Here is a 19,558-nt window from a genome sequence, read left to right as displayed (position 1 = left end):
CGCAACACTCAGTTTGTTTCCTGAGATTAAGAATTCCTCATATCAGTGAGGTCATATGATACATGTCTTTCTCTGATTGACTTATATTTTTAAGTGTCTTGCAACAGAGAGTAATGTTTGTTGATAATCTAAGGGAAATTACTGTTTAAATGACTTCTTACAAGAATATGACATTAAACGTAAACATGAAGGACACTCCTTAGTGCTTTGAATTTAAGAATGGATATATTTCCCCCCTCCCTCCCTGCTCCTCCAAGAAGGGCATTTCACATTTTCTTCATGGTTTCCTCCCAACAAACATGGTAACAGGCTGTTGATGGCAATAAAACAGTGATGGGCAGGCAGCCCAGAGGAAGACAGAAATTGATTCAGTCAGAGCTGGCCGATGAAGAGACGGCTCAGAGATCCTTCATAGAAGCTCTCAGGGTCACCTGCTCTGCACTGCTCTCAATAACAGAATAGCCTCCATCCCATAACGCCACAATTAGAGTGCCTGTCAGTGCCATTACAGTATACTAGATTTCATACAGATAGATTTTTTTTTTTTTGGTTCCAGGGATATCTTTTCGGCTGTCACAATCCACTTTCTTTACATTCGGTGGCCCTTAGATACAACTTGGCCAGGTGGGAAATAAAGATATAAAAGCTTACTTCTTAGGACTGCGTCCTGTTTATAATACAGCCATAGTTGTGAATCATCTCTATTAGTATTAAAAGAAAGCAGGCTTGAGGCCACTTTGGGACTCTGCCTTCATTCACTTGCATTTAAATTACAAAAAAACTGGTAATTAGTGTGGTGCCTTGAAGGGAAGTTACGAGAAGGAATCAGGCTCAAAAGTTCTGTATTTATTAATAGATGTTAGTTACAACATGGCTCAACAAAGGAAAGGGGCTTGCAAAGCTGTGCTATTTTTGATGTGCTCTTAGTTCAAAAAAGAAAATCACTAAAAACATTTAGGGCACTACCTTGGAAACTCAGCACTCGGAGCATGTTTGAAACTGGCCTGACATGATGAACTTTTGGTTCTATGTGCACACAATCGACTGTCCTAGATACAGGTGCGGGATGATACTCTGTCCAGTGTTCACTAGTCTCAGATCCTGGTAAGCAGATGTCAAGCTAAAAATATAGATATTTGGGTGATGCTTCACAGGTAAAGTCAGAACAATTCCTTAGGGAAAAGATGCAGATCCTGGTCTGATCCTTCTATCATTCATTTGAAAAATGATACTTTTTAAATTTAAATAATCTTGCATAAGTAATGGGATCTTGCTTAAGTCGTGATTGCTATTTATTAGATTATGCTAAGTCAAATAAGTCAAGTAGAGAAAGTCAATTATCATATGGTTTCACTTATTTGTGGAACATAAGGAATAACATGGAGGACCTTAGGAGAAGGAAGGGAAAAATGAAGGGGGGGAATTTGGAGGGAGAGATGAACCATGAGAGACTATGGACTCTGAGAAACAAACTGAGGGTTTTAGAAGGGACAAGAGTGGGGGACGGATATCCCGGTGATGGATATTGAGGAGGGCACATACTGCATGGAGCACTGGGTGTCATGTGCAAACAATGAACCGTGGATCACCACATCAAAAACTAATGATGTATGGTGATTAACATAACATAATAAAATCAAATTTAAAAAAGAAAAAAAAACTTCCACTGAGCTTTGCTCCTATAATTTTACTTTGTGACATCATATTTTTAAATCACATTTTGGTTTCATCTTAATTCAAAAATTCATCCAACTATAAATTTTTTCAGTGGCTACAATGGTCAAGGTCACTAATTTTTTTTTTTTAAATCACAAACCTATTTAACTTTCTGCCAGGGCGCCTGGGTGGCTCAGTCGTTAAGCGTCTGCCTTCGGCTCAGGTCATGGTCCCAAGGTCCTGGGGTCGAGTCCCACATCGGGCTCCCTGCTCCACAGAGAGCCTGCTTCTCCCTCTCCCACTCCCCCTGCTTGTGTTCCCTCTCTCACTGTGTCTCTCTCTGTCAAATAAATAAATAAATCTTTAAAAAAATAACTTTCTGCCAGAATATTAAAATTTGCTTTCTATAATTAGTCCCTAAAATAAAATATCATGATGTAGCCTAGTTATTTAAGAATCAGAATTCATCCCATTAAACTCTGGTTTACTGCTTCCTTCTTGAAATGCATCTTTTCCAGGCTACCTTGACACCATTCCTGCTCATTTTCTTCTGATCTCACAGGCTAGCTCCTCCTCTTCCATCAGATTTCCTAATTTCAGAGTGTATCTGGCTTCTTTGCTAAGTCCTTGATTTTTATTGACATTATACACTGAGGGGCTCTTAACAGTCCTTTGGCTTTGGGTATTATCTGTGCACTCATGATTTTCAAATTTGTATCTCCAGTTACTATCTCTCTTCTGCCTTGCTTGTATAGCCACCTGCCAACTCAGCAGCTCCACATGGATAGATAATAGGTATCTCAAACTTAACATTTCAAAACAGAATTTTTTATTCCTTAGCTCCCCACCCCCCCAACCATCCCTCAAGTTTTCACTCTCCCAAAAAATAATAAATGGCACCATAATTTGTCCTGTGGTTTACGGAAACCTAGGCATCATTCTTGATTCCTTCTTGCCTTGAGTCTAACTCACTTTCAGTATATCCAGTTGCTCTTACAACAAGTATTTCTCAAATATAGACAGTCGACAACATCTTCCTGGTTATAACTTAACTCGAGCCATCATTATCATCATCTGAACCACTGCAGTCCTTCCCACCAGATGTCCTTCTCTCTTTCCCTCTGCAGGCGGTCATCTTTCTAAAGTGTGAGTTAGATCTTATCACCTTCCACACCAAAAACCCTCCAATCATTTCTTGTTCTTCTTTCCTTATGGTGATAAAACTTGCCATTTGTAAATGCACAATTCAGTGGCATTAACTACAATCCACAATGTCGTGCAACCCTCACCACCATCTACTTCCATAACTCTTCATCACTCCAAACAGAAACTCTGCCAATCAAGCGATATCTCCCTGTTCTCCTCCCATCTCCGCCCTTTGTAATGTCTGATCTGCTTTCTGACTCCATCAACTTACCTATTCTAGATATTTCATGTAAGAGGAATTATATCAATATTTGCCCTTTTGTGTCTGGCTTATTTCACTTAGCATAATGTTTTCAAGATTTGTTTATGCCATAGCATGTATCAAATTTTCATTTCATATCTTCATTTCATTCCATTTTGTGTGTATACCACATGTGTGTTATCCAATCATCTGTTGATAGATGATTGGGTTGTTTCCATCTTTCAGCCATTGTGAATAATACTGCTATGGACATTGGCATAGACATATCTGTTTGAGTCCCTGTTTTCTATTCTTTTGAGTATGGACCTAGGAGTAAAAGTGCTGGGTTGTACAGTAATTCAATGTTTAACTTTTGGAGGAACTGCCAGACTCTATCCTCCAGTAGCTGTATCACTTACATTCCCACTAGCAATGCACATCTTTACTAATACTTATTTCTGTTTATCATCATCTTCATCATCATCATCCTAGTAGGTGTGAAGTCGTAACTCATTGTAGTTTTTATTTGCATTCCCTGTTGACCAGTGATGTTGAGTATGTTTTCTCGTGCTTATTGGCCATTTGTATACCTTCTTTGGAGAAATGTCTGTTTAAGTACTTTGCCCATTTTGCATTGCTTGCCTTTTTGTTGTTGGGTTGTAGGAGTTCTTTACACATTACGAATATTTATGAATTCTTTATATATTATGAATATTAAACATTTCTCAGATATATAGCTTGCAAATATTTTCTCACATTTCATGGGTTGTCAATGTCCTTTGAAGCACAAAAGTTTTTGATTTTGAAGAAGCCCAATTTATCTATTTTTTCTTTTGTCACCTGTGTTTTTGCTATATATTTAAGGAACCATTGCCAAATCCAAGGTCATGAAGATTTTCCCTTGTTTTCTTCTAAGAATTTTATAGCTTTCACTCTTAAATTTAGGTCTTTGATTCATTTATTAATCTTTTAATATGATTGAGATAGTATCTAACTTCATTCTTTTACATGTGGATATCCAGTTTTCCCACCACCATTTGTTGAAAAGACTGTTCTTTCCCCTATTGAAAGGTCTTGGTACCCTTGTCAAAAATCAGTTGACCATAGTTGTATGGGTTTATTTCTGAATCCACATAATCATACCCCATTGGTCTGTATGTCTATCCCTGTGTCAGTACCATACTTTTCTGATTACTATAGAATTTATAGCAAGTTTGGTATTTGGGAAGTGTGAGTCCTCCAACTTTGTTCTTTTTCAAGATTGTTTTGGCTATTTAGGGTTCCTTGAAATTTAATATGAATTTTAGGATTTTTTTCATTCCTTAAAAAAAAAGCCATTGGTATTTTACAGAGATTGCACTGAGTTATGCTATCACTTTATTATTTTTTTAATGGATTTTTTGGTTTAAATCTGGACTTTTTTTTTTTAAGTAAGCTCTGTGCCCAATGTGGGGCTTGAACTCACAACCCTGAGATCAAGAGTTGCTTTCTCTACTGACTGAGCCAGCCAGGCACCTTATGTGTGTCACTTTGGGTTATATTGTTAACAATATTAAGTACTCTAATCTATGAACATGGGCTGTCTTTCCCATTTACTTTGGTCTTCTGTCTTTCAACAATGTTTTGCAATTTCCAGTGTACAAGGTAAAAACCTCCTTAGTTAGATTTATTCTTAAGTATTTTAATCTTTTTGGTATTATAAATGGGATTATTTTCTTAATTTCTTTTTTGGATTTTAGTTCTAATAGTTCTTTTGTGGAATCTTTAGGGATTTCTATGCATAAGATCAAATCATCTGTGAACAAGGAAAGTTTTGTTTCTTCCTTTTAAATTTGGATGCCTTTTATTTCTTTTCCTTGCCTAACTACTCTGGCAAGGACTTCTACTACTATGTTGAATAGAGTGGTAAAAGCAGATATCGTTGTGTTCTTCCTGATGTTAGGGGAAAAGTGTTCAGTCTTTTACCATTGAATATGATGTTGGCTGTGGGTTTTTCATATATGACCTTTATCATGTTGAGGAAGTTCCTTTGTCTTCCTAATTTATTCAGTATTTTTATCATGAAAGGGTGTTGGATTTTGTCAAGTGCTTTTTCAGTGTAAAATTTAGATGATCATGTGTATTTTTCTCCCTTTCATTCATTACTGTGTATTATATTGATTGATTTTTGTATGATTAATCATCAGTGCCTTCCTGGGATAAATCCCACCTGGTCATGGTATGTAACCCTTTAACATGCTACTGAATTTGATTTGCTACTATTTTGTTGAGGGTTTCATGTCTATCTTTATAAGGGCGCTTGATCTGTAGTTTTCTTTCTTTGGAGTGCCTTTATCTAGCTAAATAGTATCAGGGTAATGCTGGCCTCCTAGAAAGGTTGGAGGTGTTCTCTCTTCATTTTTTTTGGAAGAGTTTGAGAAGGAGTGATGTGAATTCTTCTTTAAATATTGGTAGAATTTGGGGCACCTAGGTGGCTCAGTCGGTTAAGCGTCTGCGTTTGGCTCAGGTCATGATCCCAGGGTCCTGGGGTCGAGCCCCACGTCTGGTTCCCTGTTCAGTGGGGAGCCTGCTTCTCCTTCTCTCTCTGCCCCTCCATATATATATTCGTAAAATTCAGTGGGGCCATCAGGTCCTGGGCTTTTCTTTGCTGGGAGGTTTTTGATGACTGAGTCTATCTCCTTACTTCTAATAGGTCTTTTCTGATTTTCTATTTCCTCTGTTTTGTTTTTGTTGGTTTGTATATTTCTAAGAATTGTCCATTTCATTCTGGTTTATCCAGTGTGTTGGTGTACAGATGTTCATGGTATTCTCTTATAATCCTTTTTATTTCTGTAAAGTCAGTAGCAATGTACTCTCTTTCATTTCTGATTTTAATAATTTATATCTTTAGTCAGTCTGAGGTTTTGTCAATTTTGTTGATCTTTTCAAAGAATCAACTCTTGGTCTTGTTGATTCTATTATTTTTTCTATTCTCTATTTCGTTTATCTCTGCTCTAATGCTTATTAATTCCTTCCATCTAGCTTTTGGTTTAATTTACTCTTCTTTTTCTAATGTCTTTGAAAGCTGAAGTTTAAGTTATTCACTTTAGATCTTCTTTTTCAATGTAGACATTTACTGCTATAAATTTTCCTCTAAGCATCACTTTTGCTGCATCCTGTAGCTTTTGTTATGTTGTGGTTTTGTTTTCATTCATCTGAAAGGATTTTCTAATATCCTTTGCAATTTCTTCCTTGACCCATTGATTATTTAAGAGTATATTGTTGAATTTCTTCATATTTGTGAATTTCCCAGTTTTTTTTCTGTTACTGATTTCTAGTTTCATTCCATTGTGATTAGAAAAGGTATTTTGCATGATTTCAATTTTTAAAAATTTATTGGCACTTGTTTTGTGACATCACATATGGTCTATCGTGGATAATATTCCATGTGCCCTTGAGAATGTGTATTCTGCTATTGTTGACTATATCCTATTATTCTTAGAATAGAATCCAAACTCCTCACTACAGTTTCTAAATCCCTACATGAACTGACCCTGACCAGCTTCTCCAACATCATCTTCCTCCACTCTCCTCTTAGTTCTTGCTCGGGAAATACTTTCATTTCCTGAATTATTAATTAACTTCATGTTTTAGTATAATAATAATGTGTCTTTTGATAGCATGTGAAACAATATATATTTGTGAAAAGTTTTAGAATATATGGGAAAAGCTTATATGTGAATCCTCATAGCAGCATTATTCACAATAGCCAAAAAGTGGAGACACACCAAATGTCCATCAGCTGAAGAATGGATAAACAAAAGTGGTATATCCAAACCATGGAATGTTATTCAGCCATAAAAGGAATGCAGTTCCTATACATGCTACAAAATGGTTGAGCCTTGAAAACATGCTAAGTGATAGAAGCCAGACACAAAAGGCCACATAATATTGTGTGATTCCATTTATGTGAAATATGCAGAACAGACAAATCCACAGAAAGCAGATTAGTGCTTGCCAGGAAGTGGAGAGAAAGGAGAATGGTGATTGATTGCCTAATGGGTATGGAGTTTCCTTTTGAGGTGATGAAAATGTTCTAGAATTAGTGGTGATGGTTGCACAACATCATGAATATACTCAATGTCACTAGTGGTAAATGTTATGTTATGTTATATATATTTTACCACAATAAAAAAAATCAGTCCAGTTTAAATATATATGGGAACACACAGAAAAAGCTCATTTTGGAATAATATTTCTATCAGCTACTAAAAAACAAACCACATAGTTCTAAGACCAAAGTCTAAAATGAAAAAAAAATAAATGATGAAGGTTCACTCTTTACATTTATCCAGTGTCAGAATGCTTGGTATAAAGTGGATTAAAAAAAATCCAACTATTTTGTTTGGTGACAGACTGTTTTGTGGTACATCTGGAATTCATATGTTGAGTGTTAAGATAGATATTTTTGTTTAGCCAGTTTAGATTAACAAGATAAAGCTTACACTCCAGAACTGTATCCTTGCCCTCAGTTAACATTGCAAAGAGCTCTTTGTTAATATTTTTTTTTATTAAAGAGCATTACTAGAAATAGATTCATTGGGTTTTATTTTGTTAAACCTTTATTTGACATGGGATTTTTATTGGTGGTGGTGGAAGAGCACAGAAAGGAATGGATCGAATTATAGTTTACTTGAAACAAGTGAAAAAGTCAAAGATAATATTTCAGTGAAAATTATTAGGAAATGTCTAAATTGTATGTTTATATTTCAGAACTAGTTGTTAATTGAATTGCATGTGCCAGAACATGGTCATCAATGCTCACACTTCCCATTCTGTTGGAGTGACATGTCATAGGGCCGGAAACCTGATGTATTATTTGCATATGCTAAACTCTCTGATGAAAACACAAGGCATCATTGAAATCTTAAAAATGGAAGCTTAGAAAGCATAGTTCGCTTACAACTTGTTCTTCCCTACTATATTTATTTGATACTCATTTAATTATATCATAGAGACCTTAAAAATAATGTTTAAAAAGGCCATACATTATTTTTCCCTGCAAAAAAATACAATAGCCTCTTTAATCTTGGGGATAAGACAGTTTGAATTTGTGAAGCTAGATTTGTGTTTTTAAATTAGGTCATGTTAGGGGCGCCTGGGGCGCTCAGTGGGTTAAGCGTCTGCCTTAGGCTCAGGTCATGATTTCAGGGTCCTGGGATTGAGCCCCTCATCGCATCAGGCTCCCTGCTCAGCGGGGAGCCTGCTTCTCCCTCTCCCCCGCCCCCCTGCTCATGCGCTCTCTCACTATCTCTCTCCCTCTCAAATACATAGATAAAATCTTAAAAAAATATTAGGTCAAGTTATATTGGATATGTTAGCTGATTACTTAGAATTTACTGGTCTGTGCAAAATTTCAGCCAAGAATCCTTCACACTATAGTAAATTTTTTGCTCTACATGGTTGGAAAAAGCATAATGTAATTTACAAAAAAAAAAAAACCCCACAAAAAACAAACAAACAAAAGAACCATAAGTTTTAGAGTCAGACAAACCAGGCTCAAATCTAGATCCAACCACCCAATATTTGTTTGAAATGAAAAAAATATGTATGTATGTACAGCCTTCTTCATGGACAAAACCCTCACTGTAAAGGACTGTTATGACATTTCAAAAGTGAGTAAGTAAGGGGCTGGCCCTCTGTAGGTGTTGGCATAGGCATATGGAAACTGTGATGGTGTGATGGTGTGATAGTGTAGGTAACTGTCTCCAAAAAATAATTATGGGTTCCTGTCATTAACAGTTCTCTAGATGCTCATGGCATTTTCCCCATACTTCTACATAGTTTTAGGGGGAGATGCTCAATAAAAATGTAAGATTAGTATGCCTGGTTTGATAAAATGATAGGAATGCTTAATCATCACCTTTATCCAATTTAGCTAGTAACCAGTTTCCAAAACTGACTCGAAAGCGGCTTTCGCTGAAAGATGTGGTTGGCCTCCCGAAGGTCCTCCCCTTTTCTAACCTCTTTGGTCATTCACTATAAATTAGTCATCACAATGTCTGCATTATTAAGTAAGATTACATTTGGTATATAATAAATAAAATAAGATCCCTTTGTGGTGAGTCCATGGAGTGCTAATTAAAATTGGCTAGAGAAGGTGAAGTTTTTGTTTCATATTCATTCTGTGGTTATATATAATCCTCAAGGTTTGTGTATTGATAAATCCGAGCAACCCTTGCTCTTCCACCTGTGGTCACATTAACATCACATAAAGAGCATGCCAGTGGAACTATTATTTGCCACCAGCTGTTTCCATCTGCACTATCACCAACTATGTAGCCAAGAGTGGAAGCATATGAGGCAAACATTGTTGGCAGAATCTCACCTTATTAATTAGAGAGGTCCCCGTTAAATAAACCTTTGGATACTTCAAGTTTTCCATTTTCTTTCACATTCATTCACCCCATCATTGATCAAATACATATGGCCACCAACTATGTGCCAAGAATACTTGTAGGTGTTGTCACTCTGGTAGTCGACAAAACTGAAACAATCCCTGCCCTTATGGAAGCTGAAGCTGAGGTGAAATTGATTAGGGTAAATGCTAAGTTGCTGTTACAAGAAGACCCCAAAATATGGCCACTTAAGTAAGACAGATGTTCCTCTCTGCATTCTGCAGGCCAACATGGTGGAGCGGGTCCACTGCAGAATATCATTCAGAGGCCAGCAGCTTGCTCCAGGGCACTTTGCCAGTCTTTGGATATCTTCCTCATCTATAGGATCAGGACTGGCCATAATCCAGCCATATCCTGCTTGCAGCCCACAGTGAAGGGGAGGGCTGGGCCAAGCAATTTGTCCCTAAATTGGAGATGACAGATACTGTACACGTCATTTCTGTCCATCCCTCCCATTCCCTGTTGAGTCTGATTTCGACATATCACCATGCCTAGCTGCAAAGGAGGCTGGAAAATATGGCCTCTGGCTGGGCTCAGCTTAAACACAAGCCCAGCGGGTTGCGTTCTTTTGCCCCCACCAGAGGGGAGAATGACAATGAACCAAACAAGTTAAACACATAAAGTGCAGGATGGCAGGAAGGAAAAGCCAGCAGGGAAGGGGGTAGGAAGCCCTGGTGAGATACTGTAGCTTTAAAAGAGTTTGGTGGAGAAGCCTCGCTAAGAGGATGATATTTGCAGAAGGGCAGCTGAAGGAACAATCTGCAGCCTGGGATGAGCCTTGCCGACAGACAGTGATGGGCAGGAGAGGTCTGTGGGGAGGGAGGGATTGCGGAAAGAAGCGAGGAGGTCGGGGTTGTCAGAGGTTGTAAGAGGTCATCTTTTGGACTCATTTTTGAGTTTAAGATGCATATCCCCATCCAAGTGGAGATGTTCAATAGGCTGTTGGATAGATGAATCTAGAGTTAAGGGAAACAGCTCAGACTGGAAATAAAAATTTCTACTTATTCTTTAATGTGAAGGTCATGGTCATTTCTCTAGGAAGAAATCAGCCAGGCTACAGATAGATCACGAGACTTTCTTAATAACCAACGTGTCCCAGTGTGCCTGGCAGCTAGCTCCATAGGAGCTCATCTGGCCCAATAGACACTTTCCCTGAGCCCTCAGCCTCACTGTTGGTGGCTCTTGGTGTGTCTGCATGATGAGCCACTACTTAATCTTGTCTATGAGGAAGCCAAGCTTCAGAGAGGGGGAAAGTCTTGTCCGTGACCAGGGTGGAAAGTAGTGAGAGCTAGAATTGGGAGATCAGTTTCCTTCCTCCCAAGCCAGCCCTCCCTTTGTCAGGAGGATATGCTGGCAAGAAGGATCTTCTGTTTAGCGGGTTTTTAAACAGCCTGCTAGGAAGTTGACATGGATAAACACATAGGGAGATCAGTAGGAAGCAGAGCTATGGAATTACCAATGAAACCTCGCAGAGCGCACGTGGGAGCGTGATGCTTCCCACCTGTCCCAGGCTCAGTCGCCTTCGTAAACATGCCTCTCCTCCCCGCCTCAGTGACGCTCAAGGCATTGCTCCATGTGCCCGCCGCCAGGTGCTACACCAACATCCACGCTGAGGCCGAGGGGCCCTGAAGTACTCTCCCAGGGCAGGTGCCCTTGTGCGGAACTGGCTTCATGAACGCCCGGATGGTCTGCTGTACAGAAAGTCCCTGATCTCTCCGTGGTCTGGCTGGTTTTTCCCTGCAGAAATGAGCATGGCCTGCACGTAGACACGACCACATTTTGTTCATCTTCCCCTGGCAGAAAGTTTTACTCACTTACAAGCTACGTGCACCCACGGGCCAGTGCAGTCCACTGGTTTCAGGTCTCGAGCACTCTCACTTTGCTGTATAGACTTTGAGCAAACTACCCAAAGTCTTGGTTTCCCTGTTTATACAATGAGGGCCATCAGCGCATTCTCACAGCTCTGCCGGCTTGTAAAGGGAGTGAAATCCCTGGAGGTATGTGAGCAGTGTCCAGGCGTCTAGTGAAGCCCATTTCGGTCAAGGTCAAGCCTGCGCATTGAGTTCCTAATTTGCAGCTTCTCCGGGGTCCCTCTTCTAAAGACTTTTCCATGACTCGTCAGAGTCCAGTAACACAGGTCTCTCCACTATATGTGTCTCTCCAGCTACATTCTGAAGCTGCTTAGGGGGTGAGATATAGAGTATCTCTGCAATTAGGATATTTTGCACCTTGGTCACATTCCAAAGAGGGTAAAAGTGAACTTGTATAAAAAAACACTTGCCAGACTTCGTTGGCCACCTCTCTTTTCTCTTCTTTGTCTATTCAGATTCTCATTCGACTACTTAATGCCTCATAGGATGTCTTATTCACAGTAGATCCTCAGTATGTGATTGTTCCGCTGAGCTGAACTCCTAAGGAAATGTATAATATAACATTGCACTTATCTAATGTAATATAAAATTTAAGCTAAGAAAACAGTTCTCCCTCTGAAGTAACTATGCCAGAGGGTAGTGCTAAGATTATAGTGGAATTTAATAACTTAGTTAGGGTAAGAGATGCCTTTGTATTCCAGAAAAGTTAAAACTTTCCGAAGACTGTGGACATTCCTGTTCCCAGTTCTTCAGAAGTCCTATCAGAATCCTAATAAGGTATGAGTAAAATTCCTTGCAGGCATTCAATATACTCGGTCAGCAATGGACAGGGAATTCAGTTGAGGCATGTGGGTGGAAAGAATCTTTAATCTCAGTATCATTGCAGCGGTCACAGGTCAGCAAAACAATACTTTTTAGTTTGTACTAGATAAATCTTTTTCTGAGAAATTCTCAGCAACACCTCAATTAACCAGAACTTAACAGAGTAGAAGCCACTTCATATAATTGACACCAACCTCCTCCTCCCCCCGCCCTGCTTTTTTTACTACTCAAATCAAAAAGATTTGATCAAAATCAGAAAGGAAACAGGCTTTTAGCAGAAACTTAAGTGAATGAGTTTCTAGGGTTGTTCTTAAATCCAAAGATAGGCAGCCCTATCTCTCATAGCGTACGTCCACGTAAATGTCTGCATTGTTGTATGTGATGACCTAAAAATGATGAGCCCGTTTCCTATAAAACAGATTGTTTGCTGTAACTGTTGTCATAAACTTGTACATATAAACAAAAAATCCAGAATGTGGTTTCCAGAGCCCTGCTTCCCATGGAGACCTCTCTGAGAGGGTGTCTGAGTTAAAAAGACACCTTTTCTTATGCAGGTGTCAAACGTTGAGAGGTGAAACTACTGTATTTTTCTTGTTCATCTTCAGATGCTACTTCCATGGAAATGTATAGAGAAGGGGCTTACTGAGTTGCACTTTTTAAAAAAAATCGATGTTATTATGGCAACTCAATATCATTGAGATTACAATATTAGTACCCTACCATGGAAAGGTATTTATTCCTATGATTCCTATACTTCTACGATTAGTTTGGGGAAAATAAATGCTGAATCACAAACCACCAGACTCAAAATCCTCATCGGGTGCATTTTAGCATGTTTATAAAGCAGAAACATTTCCTTTCATATGAAGGTAAGTAAGATGACTAATATACTTTCAAAGAAGTTCAAGAAGAACTTAAAGGATTCTAATTGTGACTCTACTTTAACCCGAAGTCCCAATTCTTAGTAGGGTTTTCCTGAATATCCAATACTATGTGAATTGATGAGCTTAACTTGATAGTTACAATAGCGTTAAGAACTTTGAGGTCTTCAGCGCAAATCATGTACTTTGTTTCATTCTGACGACAGCTCTTGCTAAAGCAGAGCATTGTGTGGAGCTGGGTTACTTGATGAAGAGTTTTCAGCTGATCTTGCTCTGAAGTCAACCACCTTTCTCACAAACATAAGCGAGGTGGCAGTTTTCCACAGCTGCACCATTTGGTCCAAAGAAATAAGAGTTACATCTCCCAGATCCCTTACCCTGCGGTGTAGTCAACTATTTCCCTTGCACAGGATATAAATTCCTCTTCGGTTATTGATTTGTCAGTGTTTGTACAGCTGGGCCTGTGTTCATACATCCTCTTGTGAATTTGTCCACTGATAGAGGCTGTTTCAGATTTGGATTTAATCTCTATTAGGTCAGGGATGCAATTTGTTTAACTTGCTGTATGATGAACTTCAGCATGTGCTGCTTGATGATTATAGGATGTCTACATAGCTATAAGTGGTAACTATTTTTATGAATATTAAACATGTTTATGAACAAATATCCTTTAAAATGTATGATTGGATTATGATTCCTAATCATCCAAGCCCAAGGCATATAGCTTAGGTGCCTTCTGGGTGGCAGTTAGAAACTTTTATCAGTGTGGCCCCAGAATCACTGAGCCTAGAAGTACCAAGACTTGATGTTCCCAGATGATCACTCCTGCTATCATATTTTTGTGATTCAATATTACTAACCCAGAAGTTTTTCTCTGGTTCTAGCCTCAAGTATCTTACAGTGGAAATCAGTCTTACAGGGTTGGGGGGATATGTAGCCAGGGACAAGAAGAAGGGTACCAGCTGATTAGTTGGCTTGTGTTTAGGACTCACACTGCACAAATATAGATACAAACATTTAATGTCTCGAGTTGTTATGTCCGTATGATAGCCATGAGCCACATGTGGCTAACAGGCGCCTGAAATGTGCTTAGTCCAAAAGGAGATGGTGCTGTCAATGTGAAATCACATTGGACTTTGAAATTTTTGTACAAAATAGAGGATGTCAAATATGTCATTAATAATTTTCATATTGAATACATGAATACATAATATATTTTGAGATCTGTTAGGTTAGGTAAAATAGATTAATTTTTCCTCTTTATTTTTCTTTTTTTAACATGGCTTCTAGACAACTTAAAATTACATGAGGGGCACATGTTACGCTTCTCTCAGGCCACAGTGGTCTGGAGTAACCCTCAGCCTCGGGGTAGGGGGAGCTCCCACTGAGTGGCGCTCAGGATCTGAGAGCATCCGAGGGGGAGGATGAGGGCCCACCTCGCCTGGGGGGGGAGGGGGGGCAGGTACCCAGAAGAAGAGAAAGCATAACTGCCCCTCTCTTTAGGGTTCAAGCTCTCTCAAATCCTTTTCAGGTTAGTTAGTATGTTCTGAAGTGACTGCCCTGAATATAGTTTCTGACCTAAATGAGTTCATTCTTCCCAGTACCCTAAAAAAGTTAAGTGCTAATTATTATCATCATGAATAGTAATAGCAACCAATAGCTAATGATTCTAGAGCACTGAGCAAGGGGCTGTTCTACATGCTCTATCTGATAAAACATGATTTCATTTTTTTTTTAACAGCCAGGTGAGACCGGCCCTCTCCCTACCTCCGTAGAACAGAGGTGCGTGTGAGACTCCAAGAGATTAATTGCTCAGGGTTACACATCCAGAGATTAACCCAGGCAGTGAGATTCCAGACTCTTAGCCCTCAACAATGACACACTACCTCCCTCTAGAAGAGAATGTCTTTCTTGACACTTGAACACGTTACTGGGCTGCCCTGTAACAGAATAGCAACACTATTCGGTTTTTTCTCTAGAACTTAGACCGTTGTTCAGTCTTCAGCAGCCAGGCATTAAAAAATGCTTACTGTCTCAGAAACTGGGAGTTACCATTAGGTTGTGAATGATCCCACGCCATATTTTTCCCTAAAGTTGCCCCCAGAAGCATTCCTTAATTCAGTGTGCTTGAAATGTACGTAGTCTAATTCCCATTAAATTGCAAATATTACATACCTACGATGCGCCAAATGCTGTGTCAAGCACTGGGAGACAGAGAATGAGGAATTCCATCTTGCCAACAGCTCTGCTCTAGCCGGCCTAAAAGCACATCCTGGCAACGCCGTGTGTTGAGAGTTGCGTGCCCACAGTGCTGTGGGAGAGGAGGAGGGGCACATCCACACACCTTGGGGTATTAAAGAAATATTCTAAGAGGAGGGAGCACTGAGCCTTCTTGAAGAAGGCTCCTCTTATCTCCTGGGGTCTTTCTTCCATCACATGAAGGCCATCAATAAAGGCGGCCACCAAGATGGGGGTAAGCGTCCGAGTCTCCTGGGTTGTTGAGAGCCTGCTGACTCCATTCCTGCGTTTTGCAGGTACCAGCAAGGTCAACCTCGTGAAGATCCCGTCCACGGCCTCCAGCCCACGGGACACAGCCCTGGCGGCCGTAATTTGCAGCGCCCTGGCCACCGTCCTGTTGGCCCTGCTCATCCTCTGTGTCATCTACTGTAAGAGGCAGTTTATGGAGAAAAAACCCAGCTGTGAGTGTTGAGCTCTTTCTGTTTCTTAGCATTTGGGTGAAGCGTGTTTATTATCATTGTCACCGAAGGTTCCACGAGGCCTTGACTGAGACCACAGTCAGGAGCTATTAAAGGGACAGAGCACACCTGGAAACGCAGCTCACAGTCCCCTGGTCCCCCAGAGGCACTGCTTTATAAGGACATTGAAAAGGCAGCAGTGTCCCATGCCACTAGGCAAAAGTGAAAATCCTTCCAAGTTCTGGCAACTGAAGTACTCTATAGTTTGAGCTTTAACAAATTCATTCCTAGTTGTTTCTCCACGTAAGAAGACATATTTTTAAATGTGAATGATAGCCATCTTTTTCTTCAGAAATATTAAGAGCTAGAAGGGTACCTGTCTGTGTTATGGTGGTCATGGGCTCTTTTATAGAGGCAATGGTCTTCACTGACAGAATTCTCGCCCCTTGTAGGGTCTCTGAGAGCACAAGACATTCAGTACAACGGTTCTGAACTGTCATGTTTTGACAGACCTCAGCTCAATGAATCTGCTCCCAGAGCATGTTGTCAGTGCCATCAGGACTCAGCCCAGACCTGCGGTAAGTGCAGCCCGGCAAGGGGCCATTAGGGGAATCCCAGGGACACAGACACTGCAAAGAATTGTCCCTGTTGGCCCCACAGCTCGGTTGCTCCGCTTGGTTTTCCAGTTAAAGCTGATCTTGTTACATGATTCTCTGTCCCCTGATGGTTTGGGTGTTTTGAGCCTCTTAAGTATTAAAAAGAAAAGAAGGATCTCATTAAAATTCTAGGATTGTCAGCAACTTTTTAAAGCAAGTTTGCCTTTATTGTTTTGGGTCCACTGATTGAAAACAAGATCATCCTTTTGTAGAGTAGGAGCGTGTTTCCTGTCTTGTCCGGTGGATTCAGGCTGAACTTTGATGGGTCTTCTTAATGTCTTTTTGGGTTTCTTAAAGAAGAGCAGGAGGGAGAACTATGGCAGGGGTTTCCACCAACTTCAACTGCCCGGGGGACTACTCACAGAAAAGGAAGTTTAGGGAAGTCATGCAAATGGAAATTGGTTTCTCACCAGGGCAAAAAACGGGCAAAGATAATACTACTTTCTCTGCCACTTATTTGTATTCCTCAACACAAGGCTCCCACACTTATACTTCCCTCTCGGCCCCCACTCTGCAAAGCAAAACTGGATGGCAGTGCCCTTTCTAGACAGCCCCTGCCCTCCTGGCTTCGCGTTCTCAGAGCACCTTTGAAGCAATGCTCACAGCACCATTTTGTCTCTTTAGAGCCACTCTTTAAGCTGAGTGTTTCCCACTTAGATTGACTGACATTCCTGGAACGGTGCAGTCTTTCCTACTAAGAAATTACAGGATTTCGTTTTCTGATCTGACGTTCCATATGTGGAGTAAGAAGTTTTCAGCAGACTGATTTTGCTACTGCTCGTTACTGTCTTCTGTTTTAGGAATGGGTCGGGAACAAAATATAGGACCTTCTGTGGTGTGTGTGGATCTATTTTTGCCTTTGCCTACATAGGGAATAGACTTCTAGACAGTATGGACAATAACTGAGTGATCCTCAAAACACCCCCAGCACTGGGGTTCCCAGACCCTGAACTGGTACACTAGGCTCAGAGGGAGCAGGAATCATTTCCTGAGACATGAACTCGGATGTGGTAAAATGCAGCATTGGGCAAAATCTGCCTCTTCTTAACTTCTGTCTGAAAAGAAGGCTTAAATGGGCAGATGGCCTTGGTGCATGTCCCCTTAACAGAACAGCACTCTGAGCCTGGAAAGAATTTGCCCGCTCCTGCCCAGGTTCCGTATAGCTTACCACTTACGTGGTTTCCTACTTCATGGCAGTGCCTTTGTTCTTCGAACTTTTTACTTTGACATCATTTAAGACTTACAAAAATGTTGACAGAATAGCACAAAGAATTCTCACACCCTCTTCACCCAGATCCCCCCCAATTAACATTTTATCTCATTTCCACATCTGCTTTATCATTTTTCTAAGTACGGTAGAGATATGTGTATTCATACACATTTTTTCATGTCCACTTAAAAATCAGTTGCAGAGATGATATCTCTTTACCCCTTAATACTACGGTGTTTGTTTCCTAAGAACAAGAACATCCTCTTACAGAACAGCACAGTTATTAAAATCAGAAAATCAGCATTAAATCAAAGCTTATTGTGTAATCTACAGAGCACATTCAGGTTTTCTGAATTGTCCCAAAATTTATAGTGAAAGAAAATCCCGGATAACACTGTTGCATTTAGTTGTCAAATCTCTACCTTATTTTTATCTGGCACAGGTCCTTAATCTTTCTTTGTGTTTCGTGACATTATTATTGTTGACAGGCACAGGCCAGTAATTTTGTAGAGTGACCCTCAGTTTGGGTTTGTCTGATGTTTCTGTATGACTAGAAACAGAAATCCTGCAGGGGTGATGCTGTGTCCTTCCCAGTGTCCCACATGAGGAGGCACAGCGTGTACAGCTGTCCCTTTCCTGGTCAGGTCAATTTGGGTCCTTTCGTTAAGGTGGCACCTGCCAGGTTTCTCTGCTGTAACATGATTGTTGTTCTCTTTGTAATTAATAAATATTTTGCAGGAGACTCTTTGAGACTGTGTAAATATCCTGTTACTCTCCAGACTTTCGCCCAAGGGTTTCGTATCCTCTGAATTAGTCATTACTACGATGGTTACAAATGCTTGTTTTGTAGTTCCATCATTTTCTCCACATTTATTAGTTGGCTTCCTACAGTAAGAAAGAACTTCTTCCCCATTTATTTACTTACTTGAATTAGTGCAGACTCATGGACCCTTTTCCACAGCCTCTACTCCTTTGCCATCATCATTTATCTTGGTGCTCATGTTTTCCTAGGTTGGGCCAGTTCAGGTCCCTTCACGTTGGCTCATGTGTCATTTTGAAATGTCCTGATTATTCTTTAGCACTTTCTTCATCTCTGGCACACAAAAAAAGTTCCAGGCTCATCTTGCACTTTGGCTGCTTGAGCCCTAGAACCAGCCATTTCTAAAAGGAAAGGCAGTGTCTTTTGCTTTGAAATAATTTTGAAACATCTTGCGGTGAGCATGACATGGGCTTGCCGAGTTGAATGGCCGTGGATCCGGGTGAGTTCCCCGAGCTCACGGCAGCGTATATTCACACAGCGAGCACAACGTGGGCCCTGTGCTGAGAGAGATCTGGGCGAAGGTGTGCGGGTATCTGTCCTGGTTGGCAATTGCATGTCAGTGTTTAACACTCATTTTTAAAAAGGAAAATTTCACCATATTTTTTCCTTTTATAAGAGTGAGGAGATCATTTCTCGTGCAAACTTTGGATACACAAACATACATGTATATGTAAATATACAATTTTTTCACATCTTTTTCTCTCTCTAGATGTGTGTCTTTATCTTTGTATGCTTTAGTGTGTGTATGTGTAGAATCAGAATTATATATGTATGTATGTAGAGAGTTCACCAAATGTTGACAGCGTTCATTTCCAGTTTATACGGTTGGGTAATATTTATTTTTAAATTTCTTATCTTAATCCCTCTCTTTTTAAAATTTTTTTTCTTCAGTACCCTTGTGTTATTTTTGTAACCGAAAATTGATGCTGCCTCAATGAACACAATGGTTTGTAAATATGTGTGCACACCTCTAGTTATTCCTTATGTTCCATTCCTGGCAGGAAAACAGTAGTAACTCTGTGTGTGCGTGGTATGTGTGGTGTGTGTGTGGTGTGTGTGGTGTGTGTACATGTGTGTGTGGGGTGTGTGGGGGTGTGTGTGTGTGAGGTGTGTGTGGGGGGG

General features: G+C 40.1%; 1 protein-coding gene across 2 annotated transcripts in view; it reads left to right on the top strand.

Annotated features, from left to right (window-relative positions):
• The window catches only part of TNFRSF19 (TNF receptor superfamily member 19), an 80,907-nt gene that overhangs the window by 52,036 nt on the left and 9,313 nt on the right, over nucleotides 1-19,558 (top strand). For both annotated transcript variants that reach the window (XM_025874858.2, XM_073894777.1), the window contains exons 6-7: nucleotides 15,589-15,753; nucleotides 16,203-16,328. In XM_025874858.2, the coding sequence (XP_025730643.1) occupies nucleotides 15,589-15,753; nucleotides 16,203-16,328 (291 nt within the window). The remainder of the gene's footprint in view (nucleotides 1-15,588; nucleotides 15,754-16,202; nucleotides 16,329-19,558) is intronic.

This window comes from Callorhinus ursinus, unplaced genomic scaffold (genome assembly GCF_003265705.2).
Source record: "Callorhinus ursinus isolate GAN/ISIS: 27379988/994484 unplaced genomic scaffold, GSC_fseal_2.0 scaffold7, whole genome shotgun sequence".
NCBI classification, from domain to species: domain Eukaryota; kingdom Metazoa; phylum Chordata; class Mammalia; order Carnivora; family Otariidae; genus Callorhinus; species Callorhinus ursinus.
The sequence above is the reverse complement of the archived record's forward strand: the minus strand, read 5'-3'. Positions and strand labels throughout refer to the sequence as shown.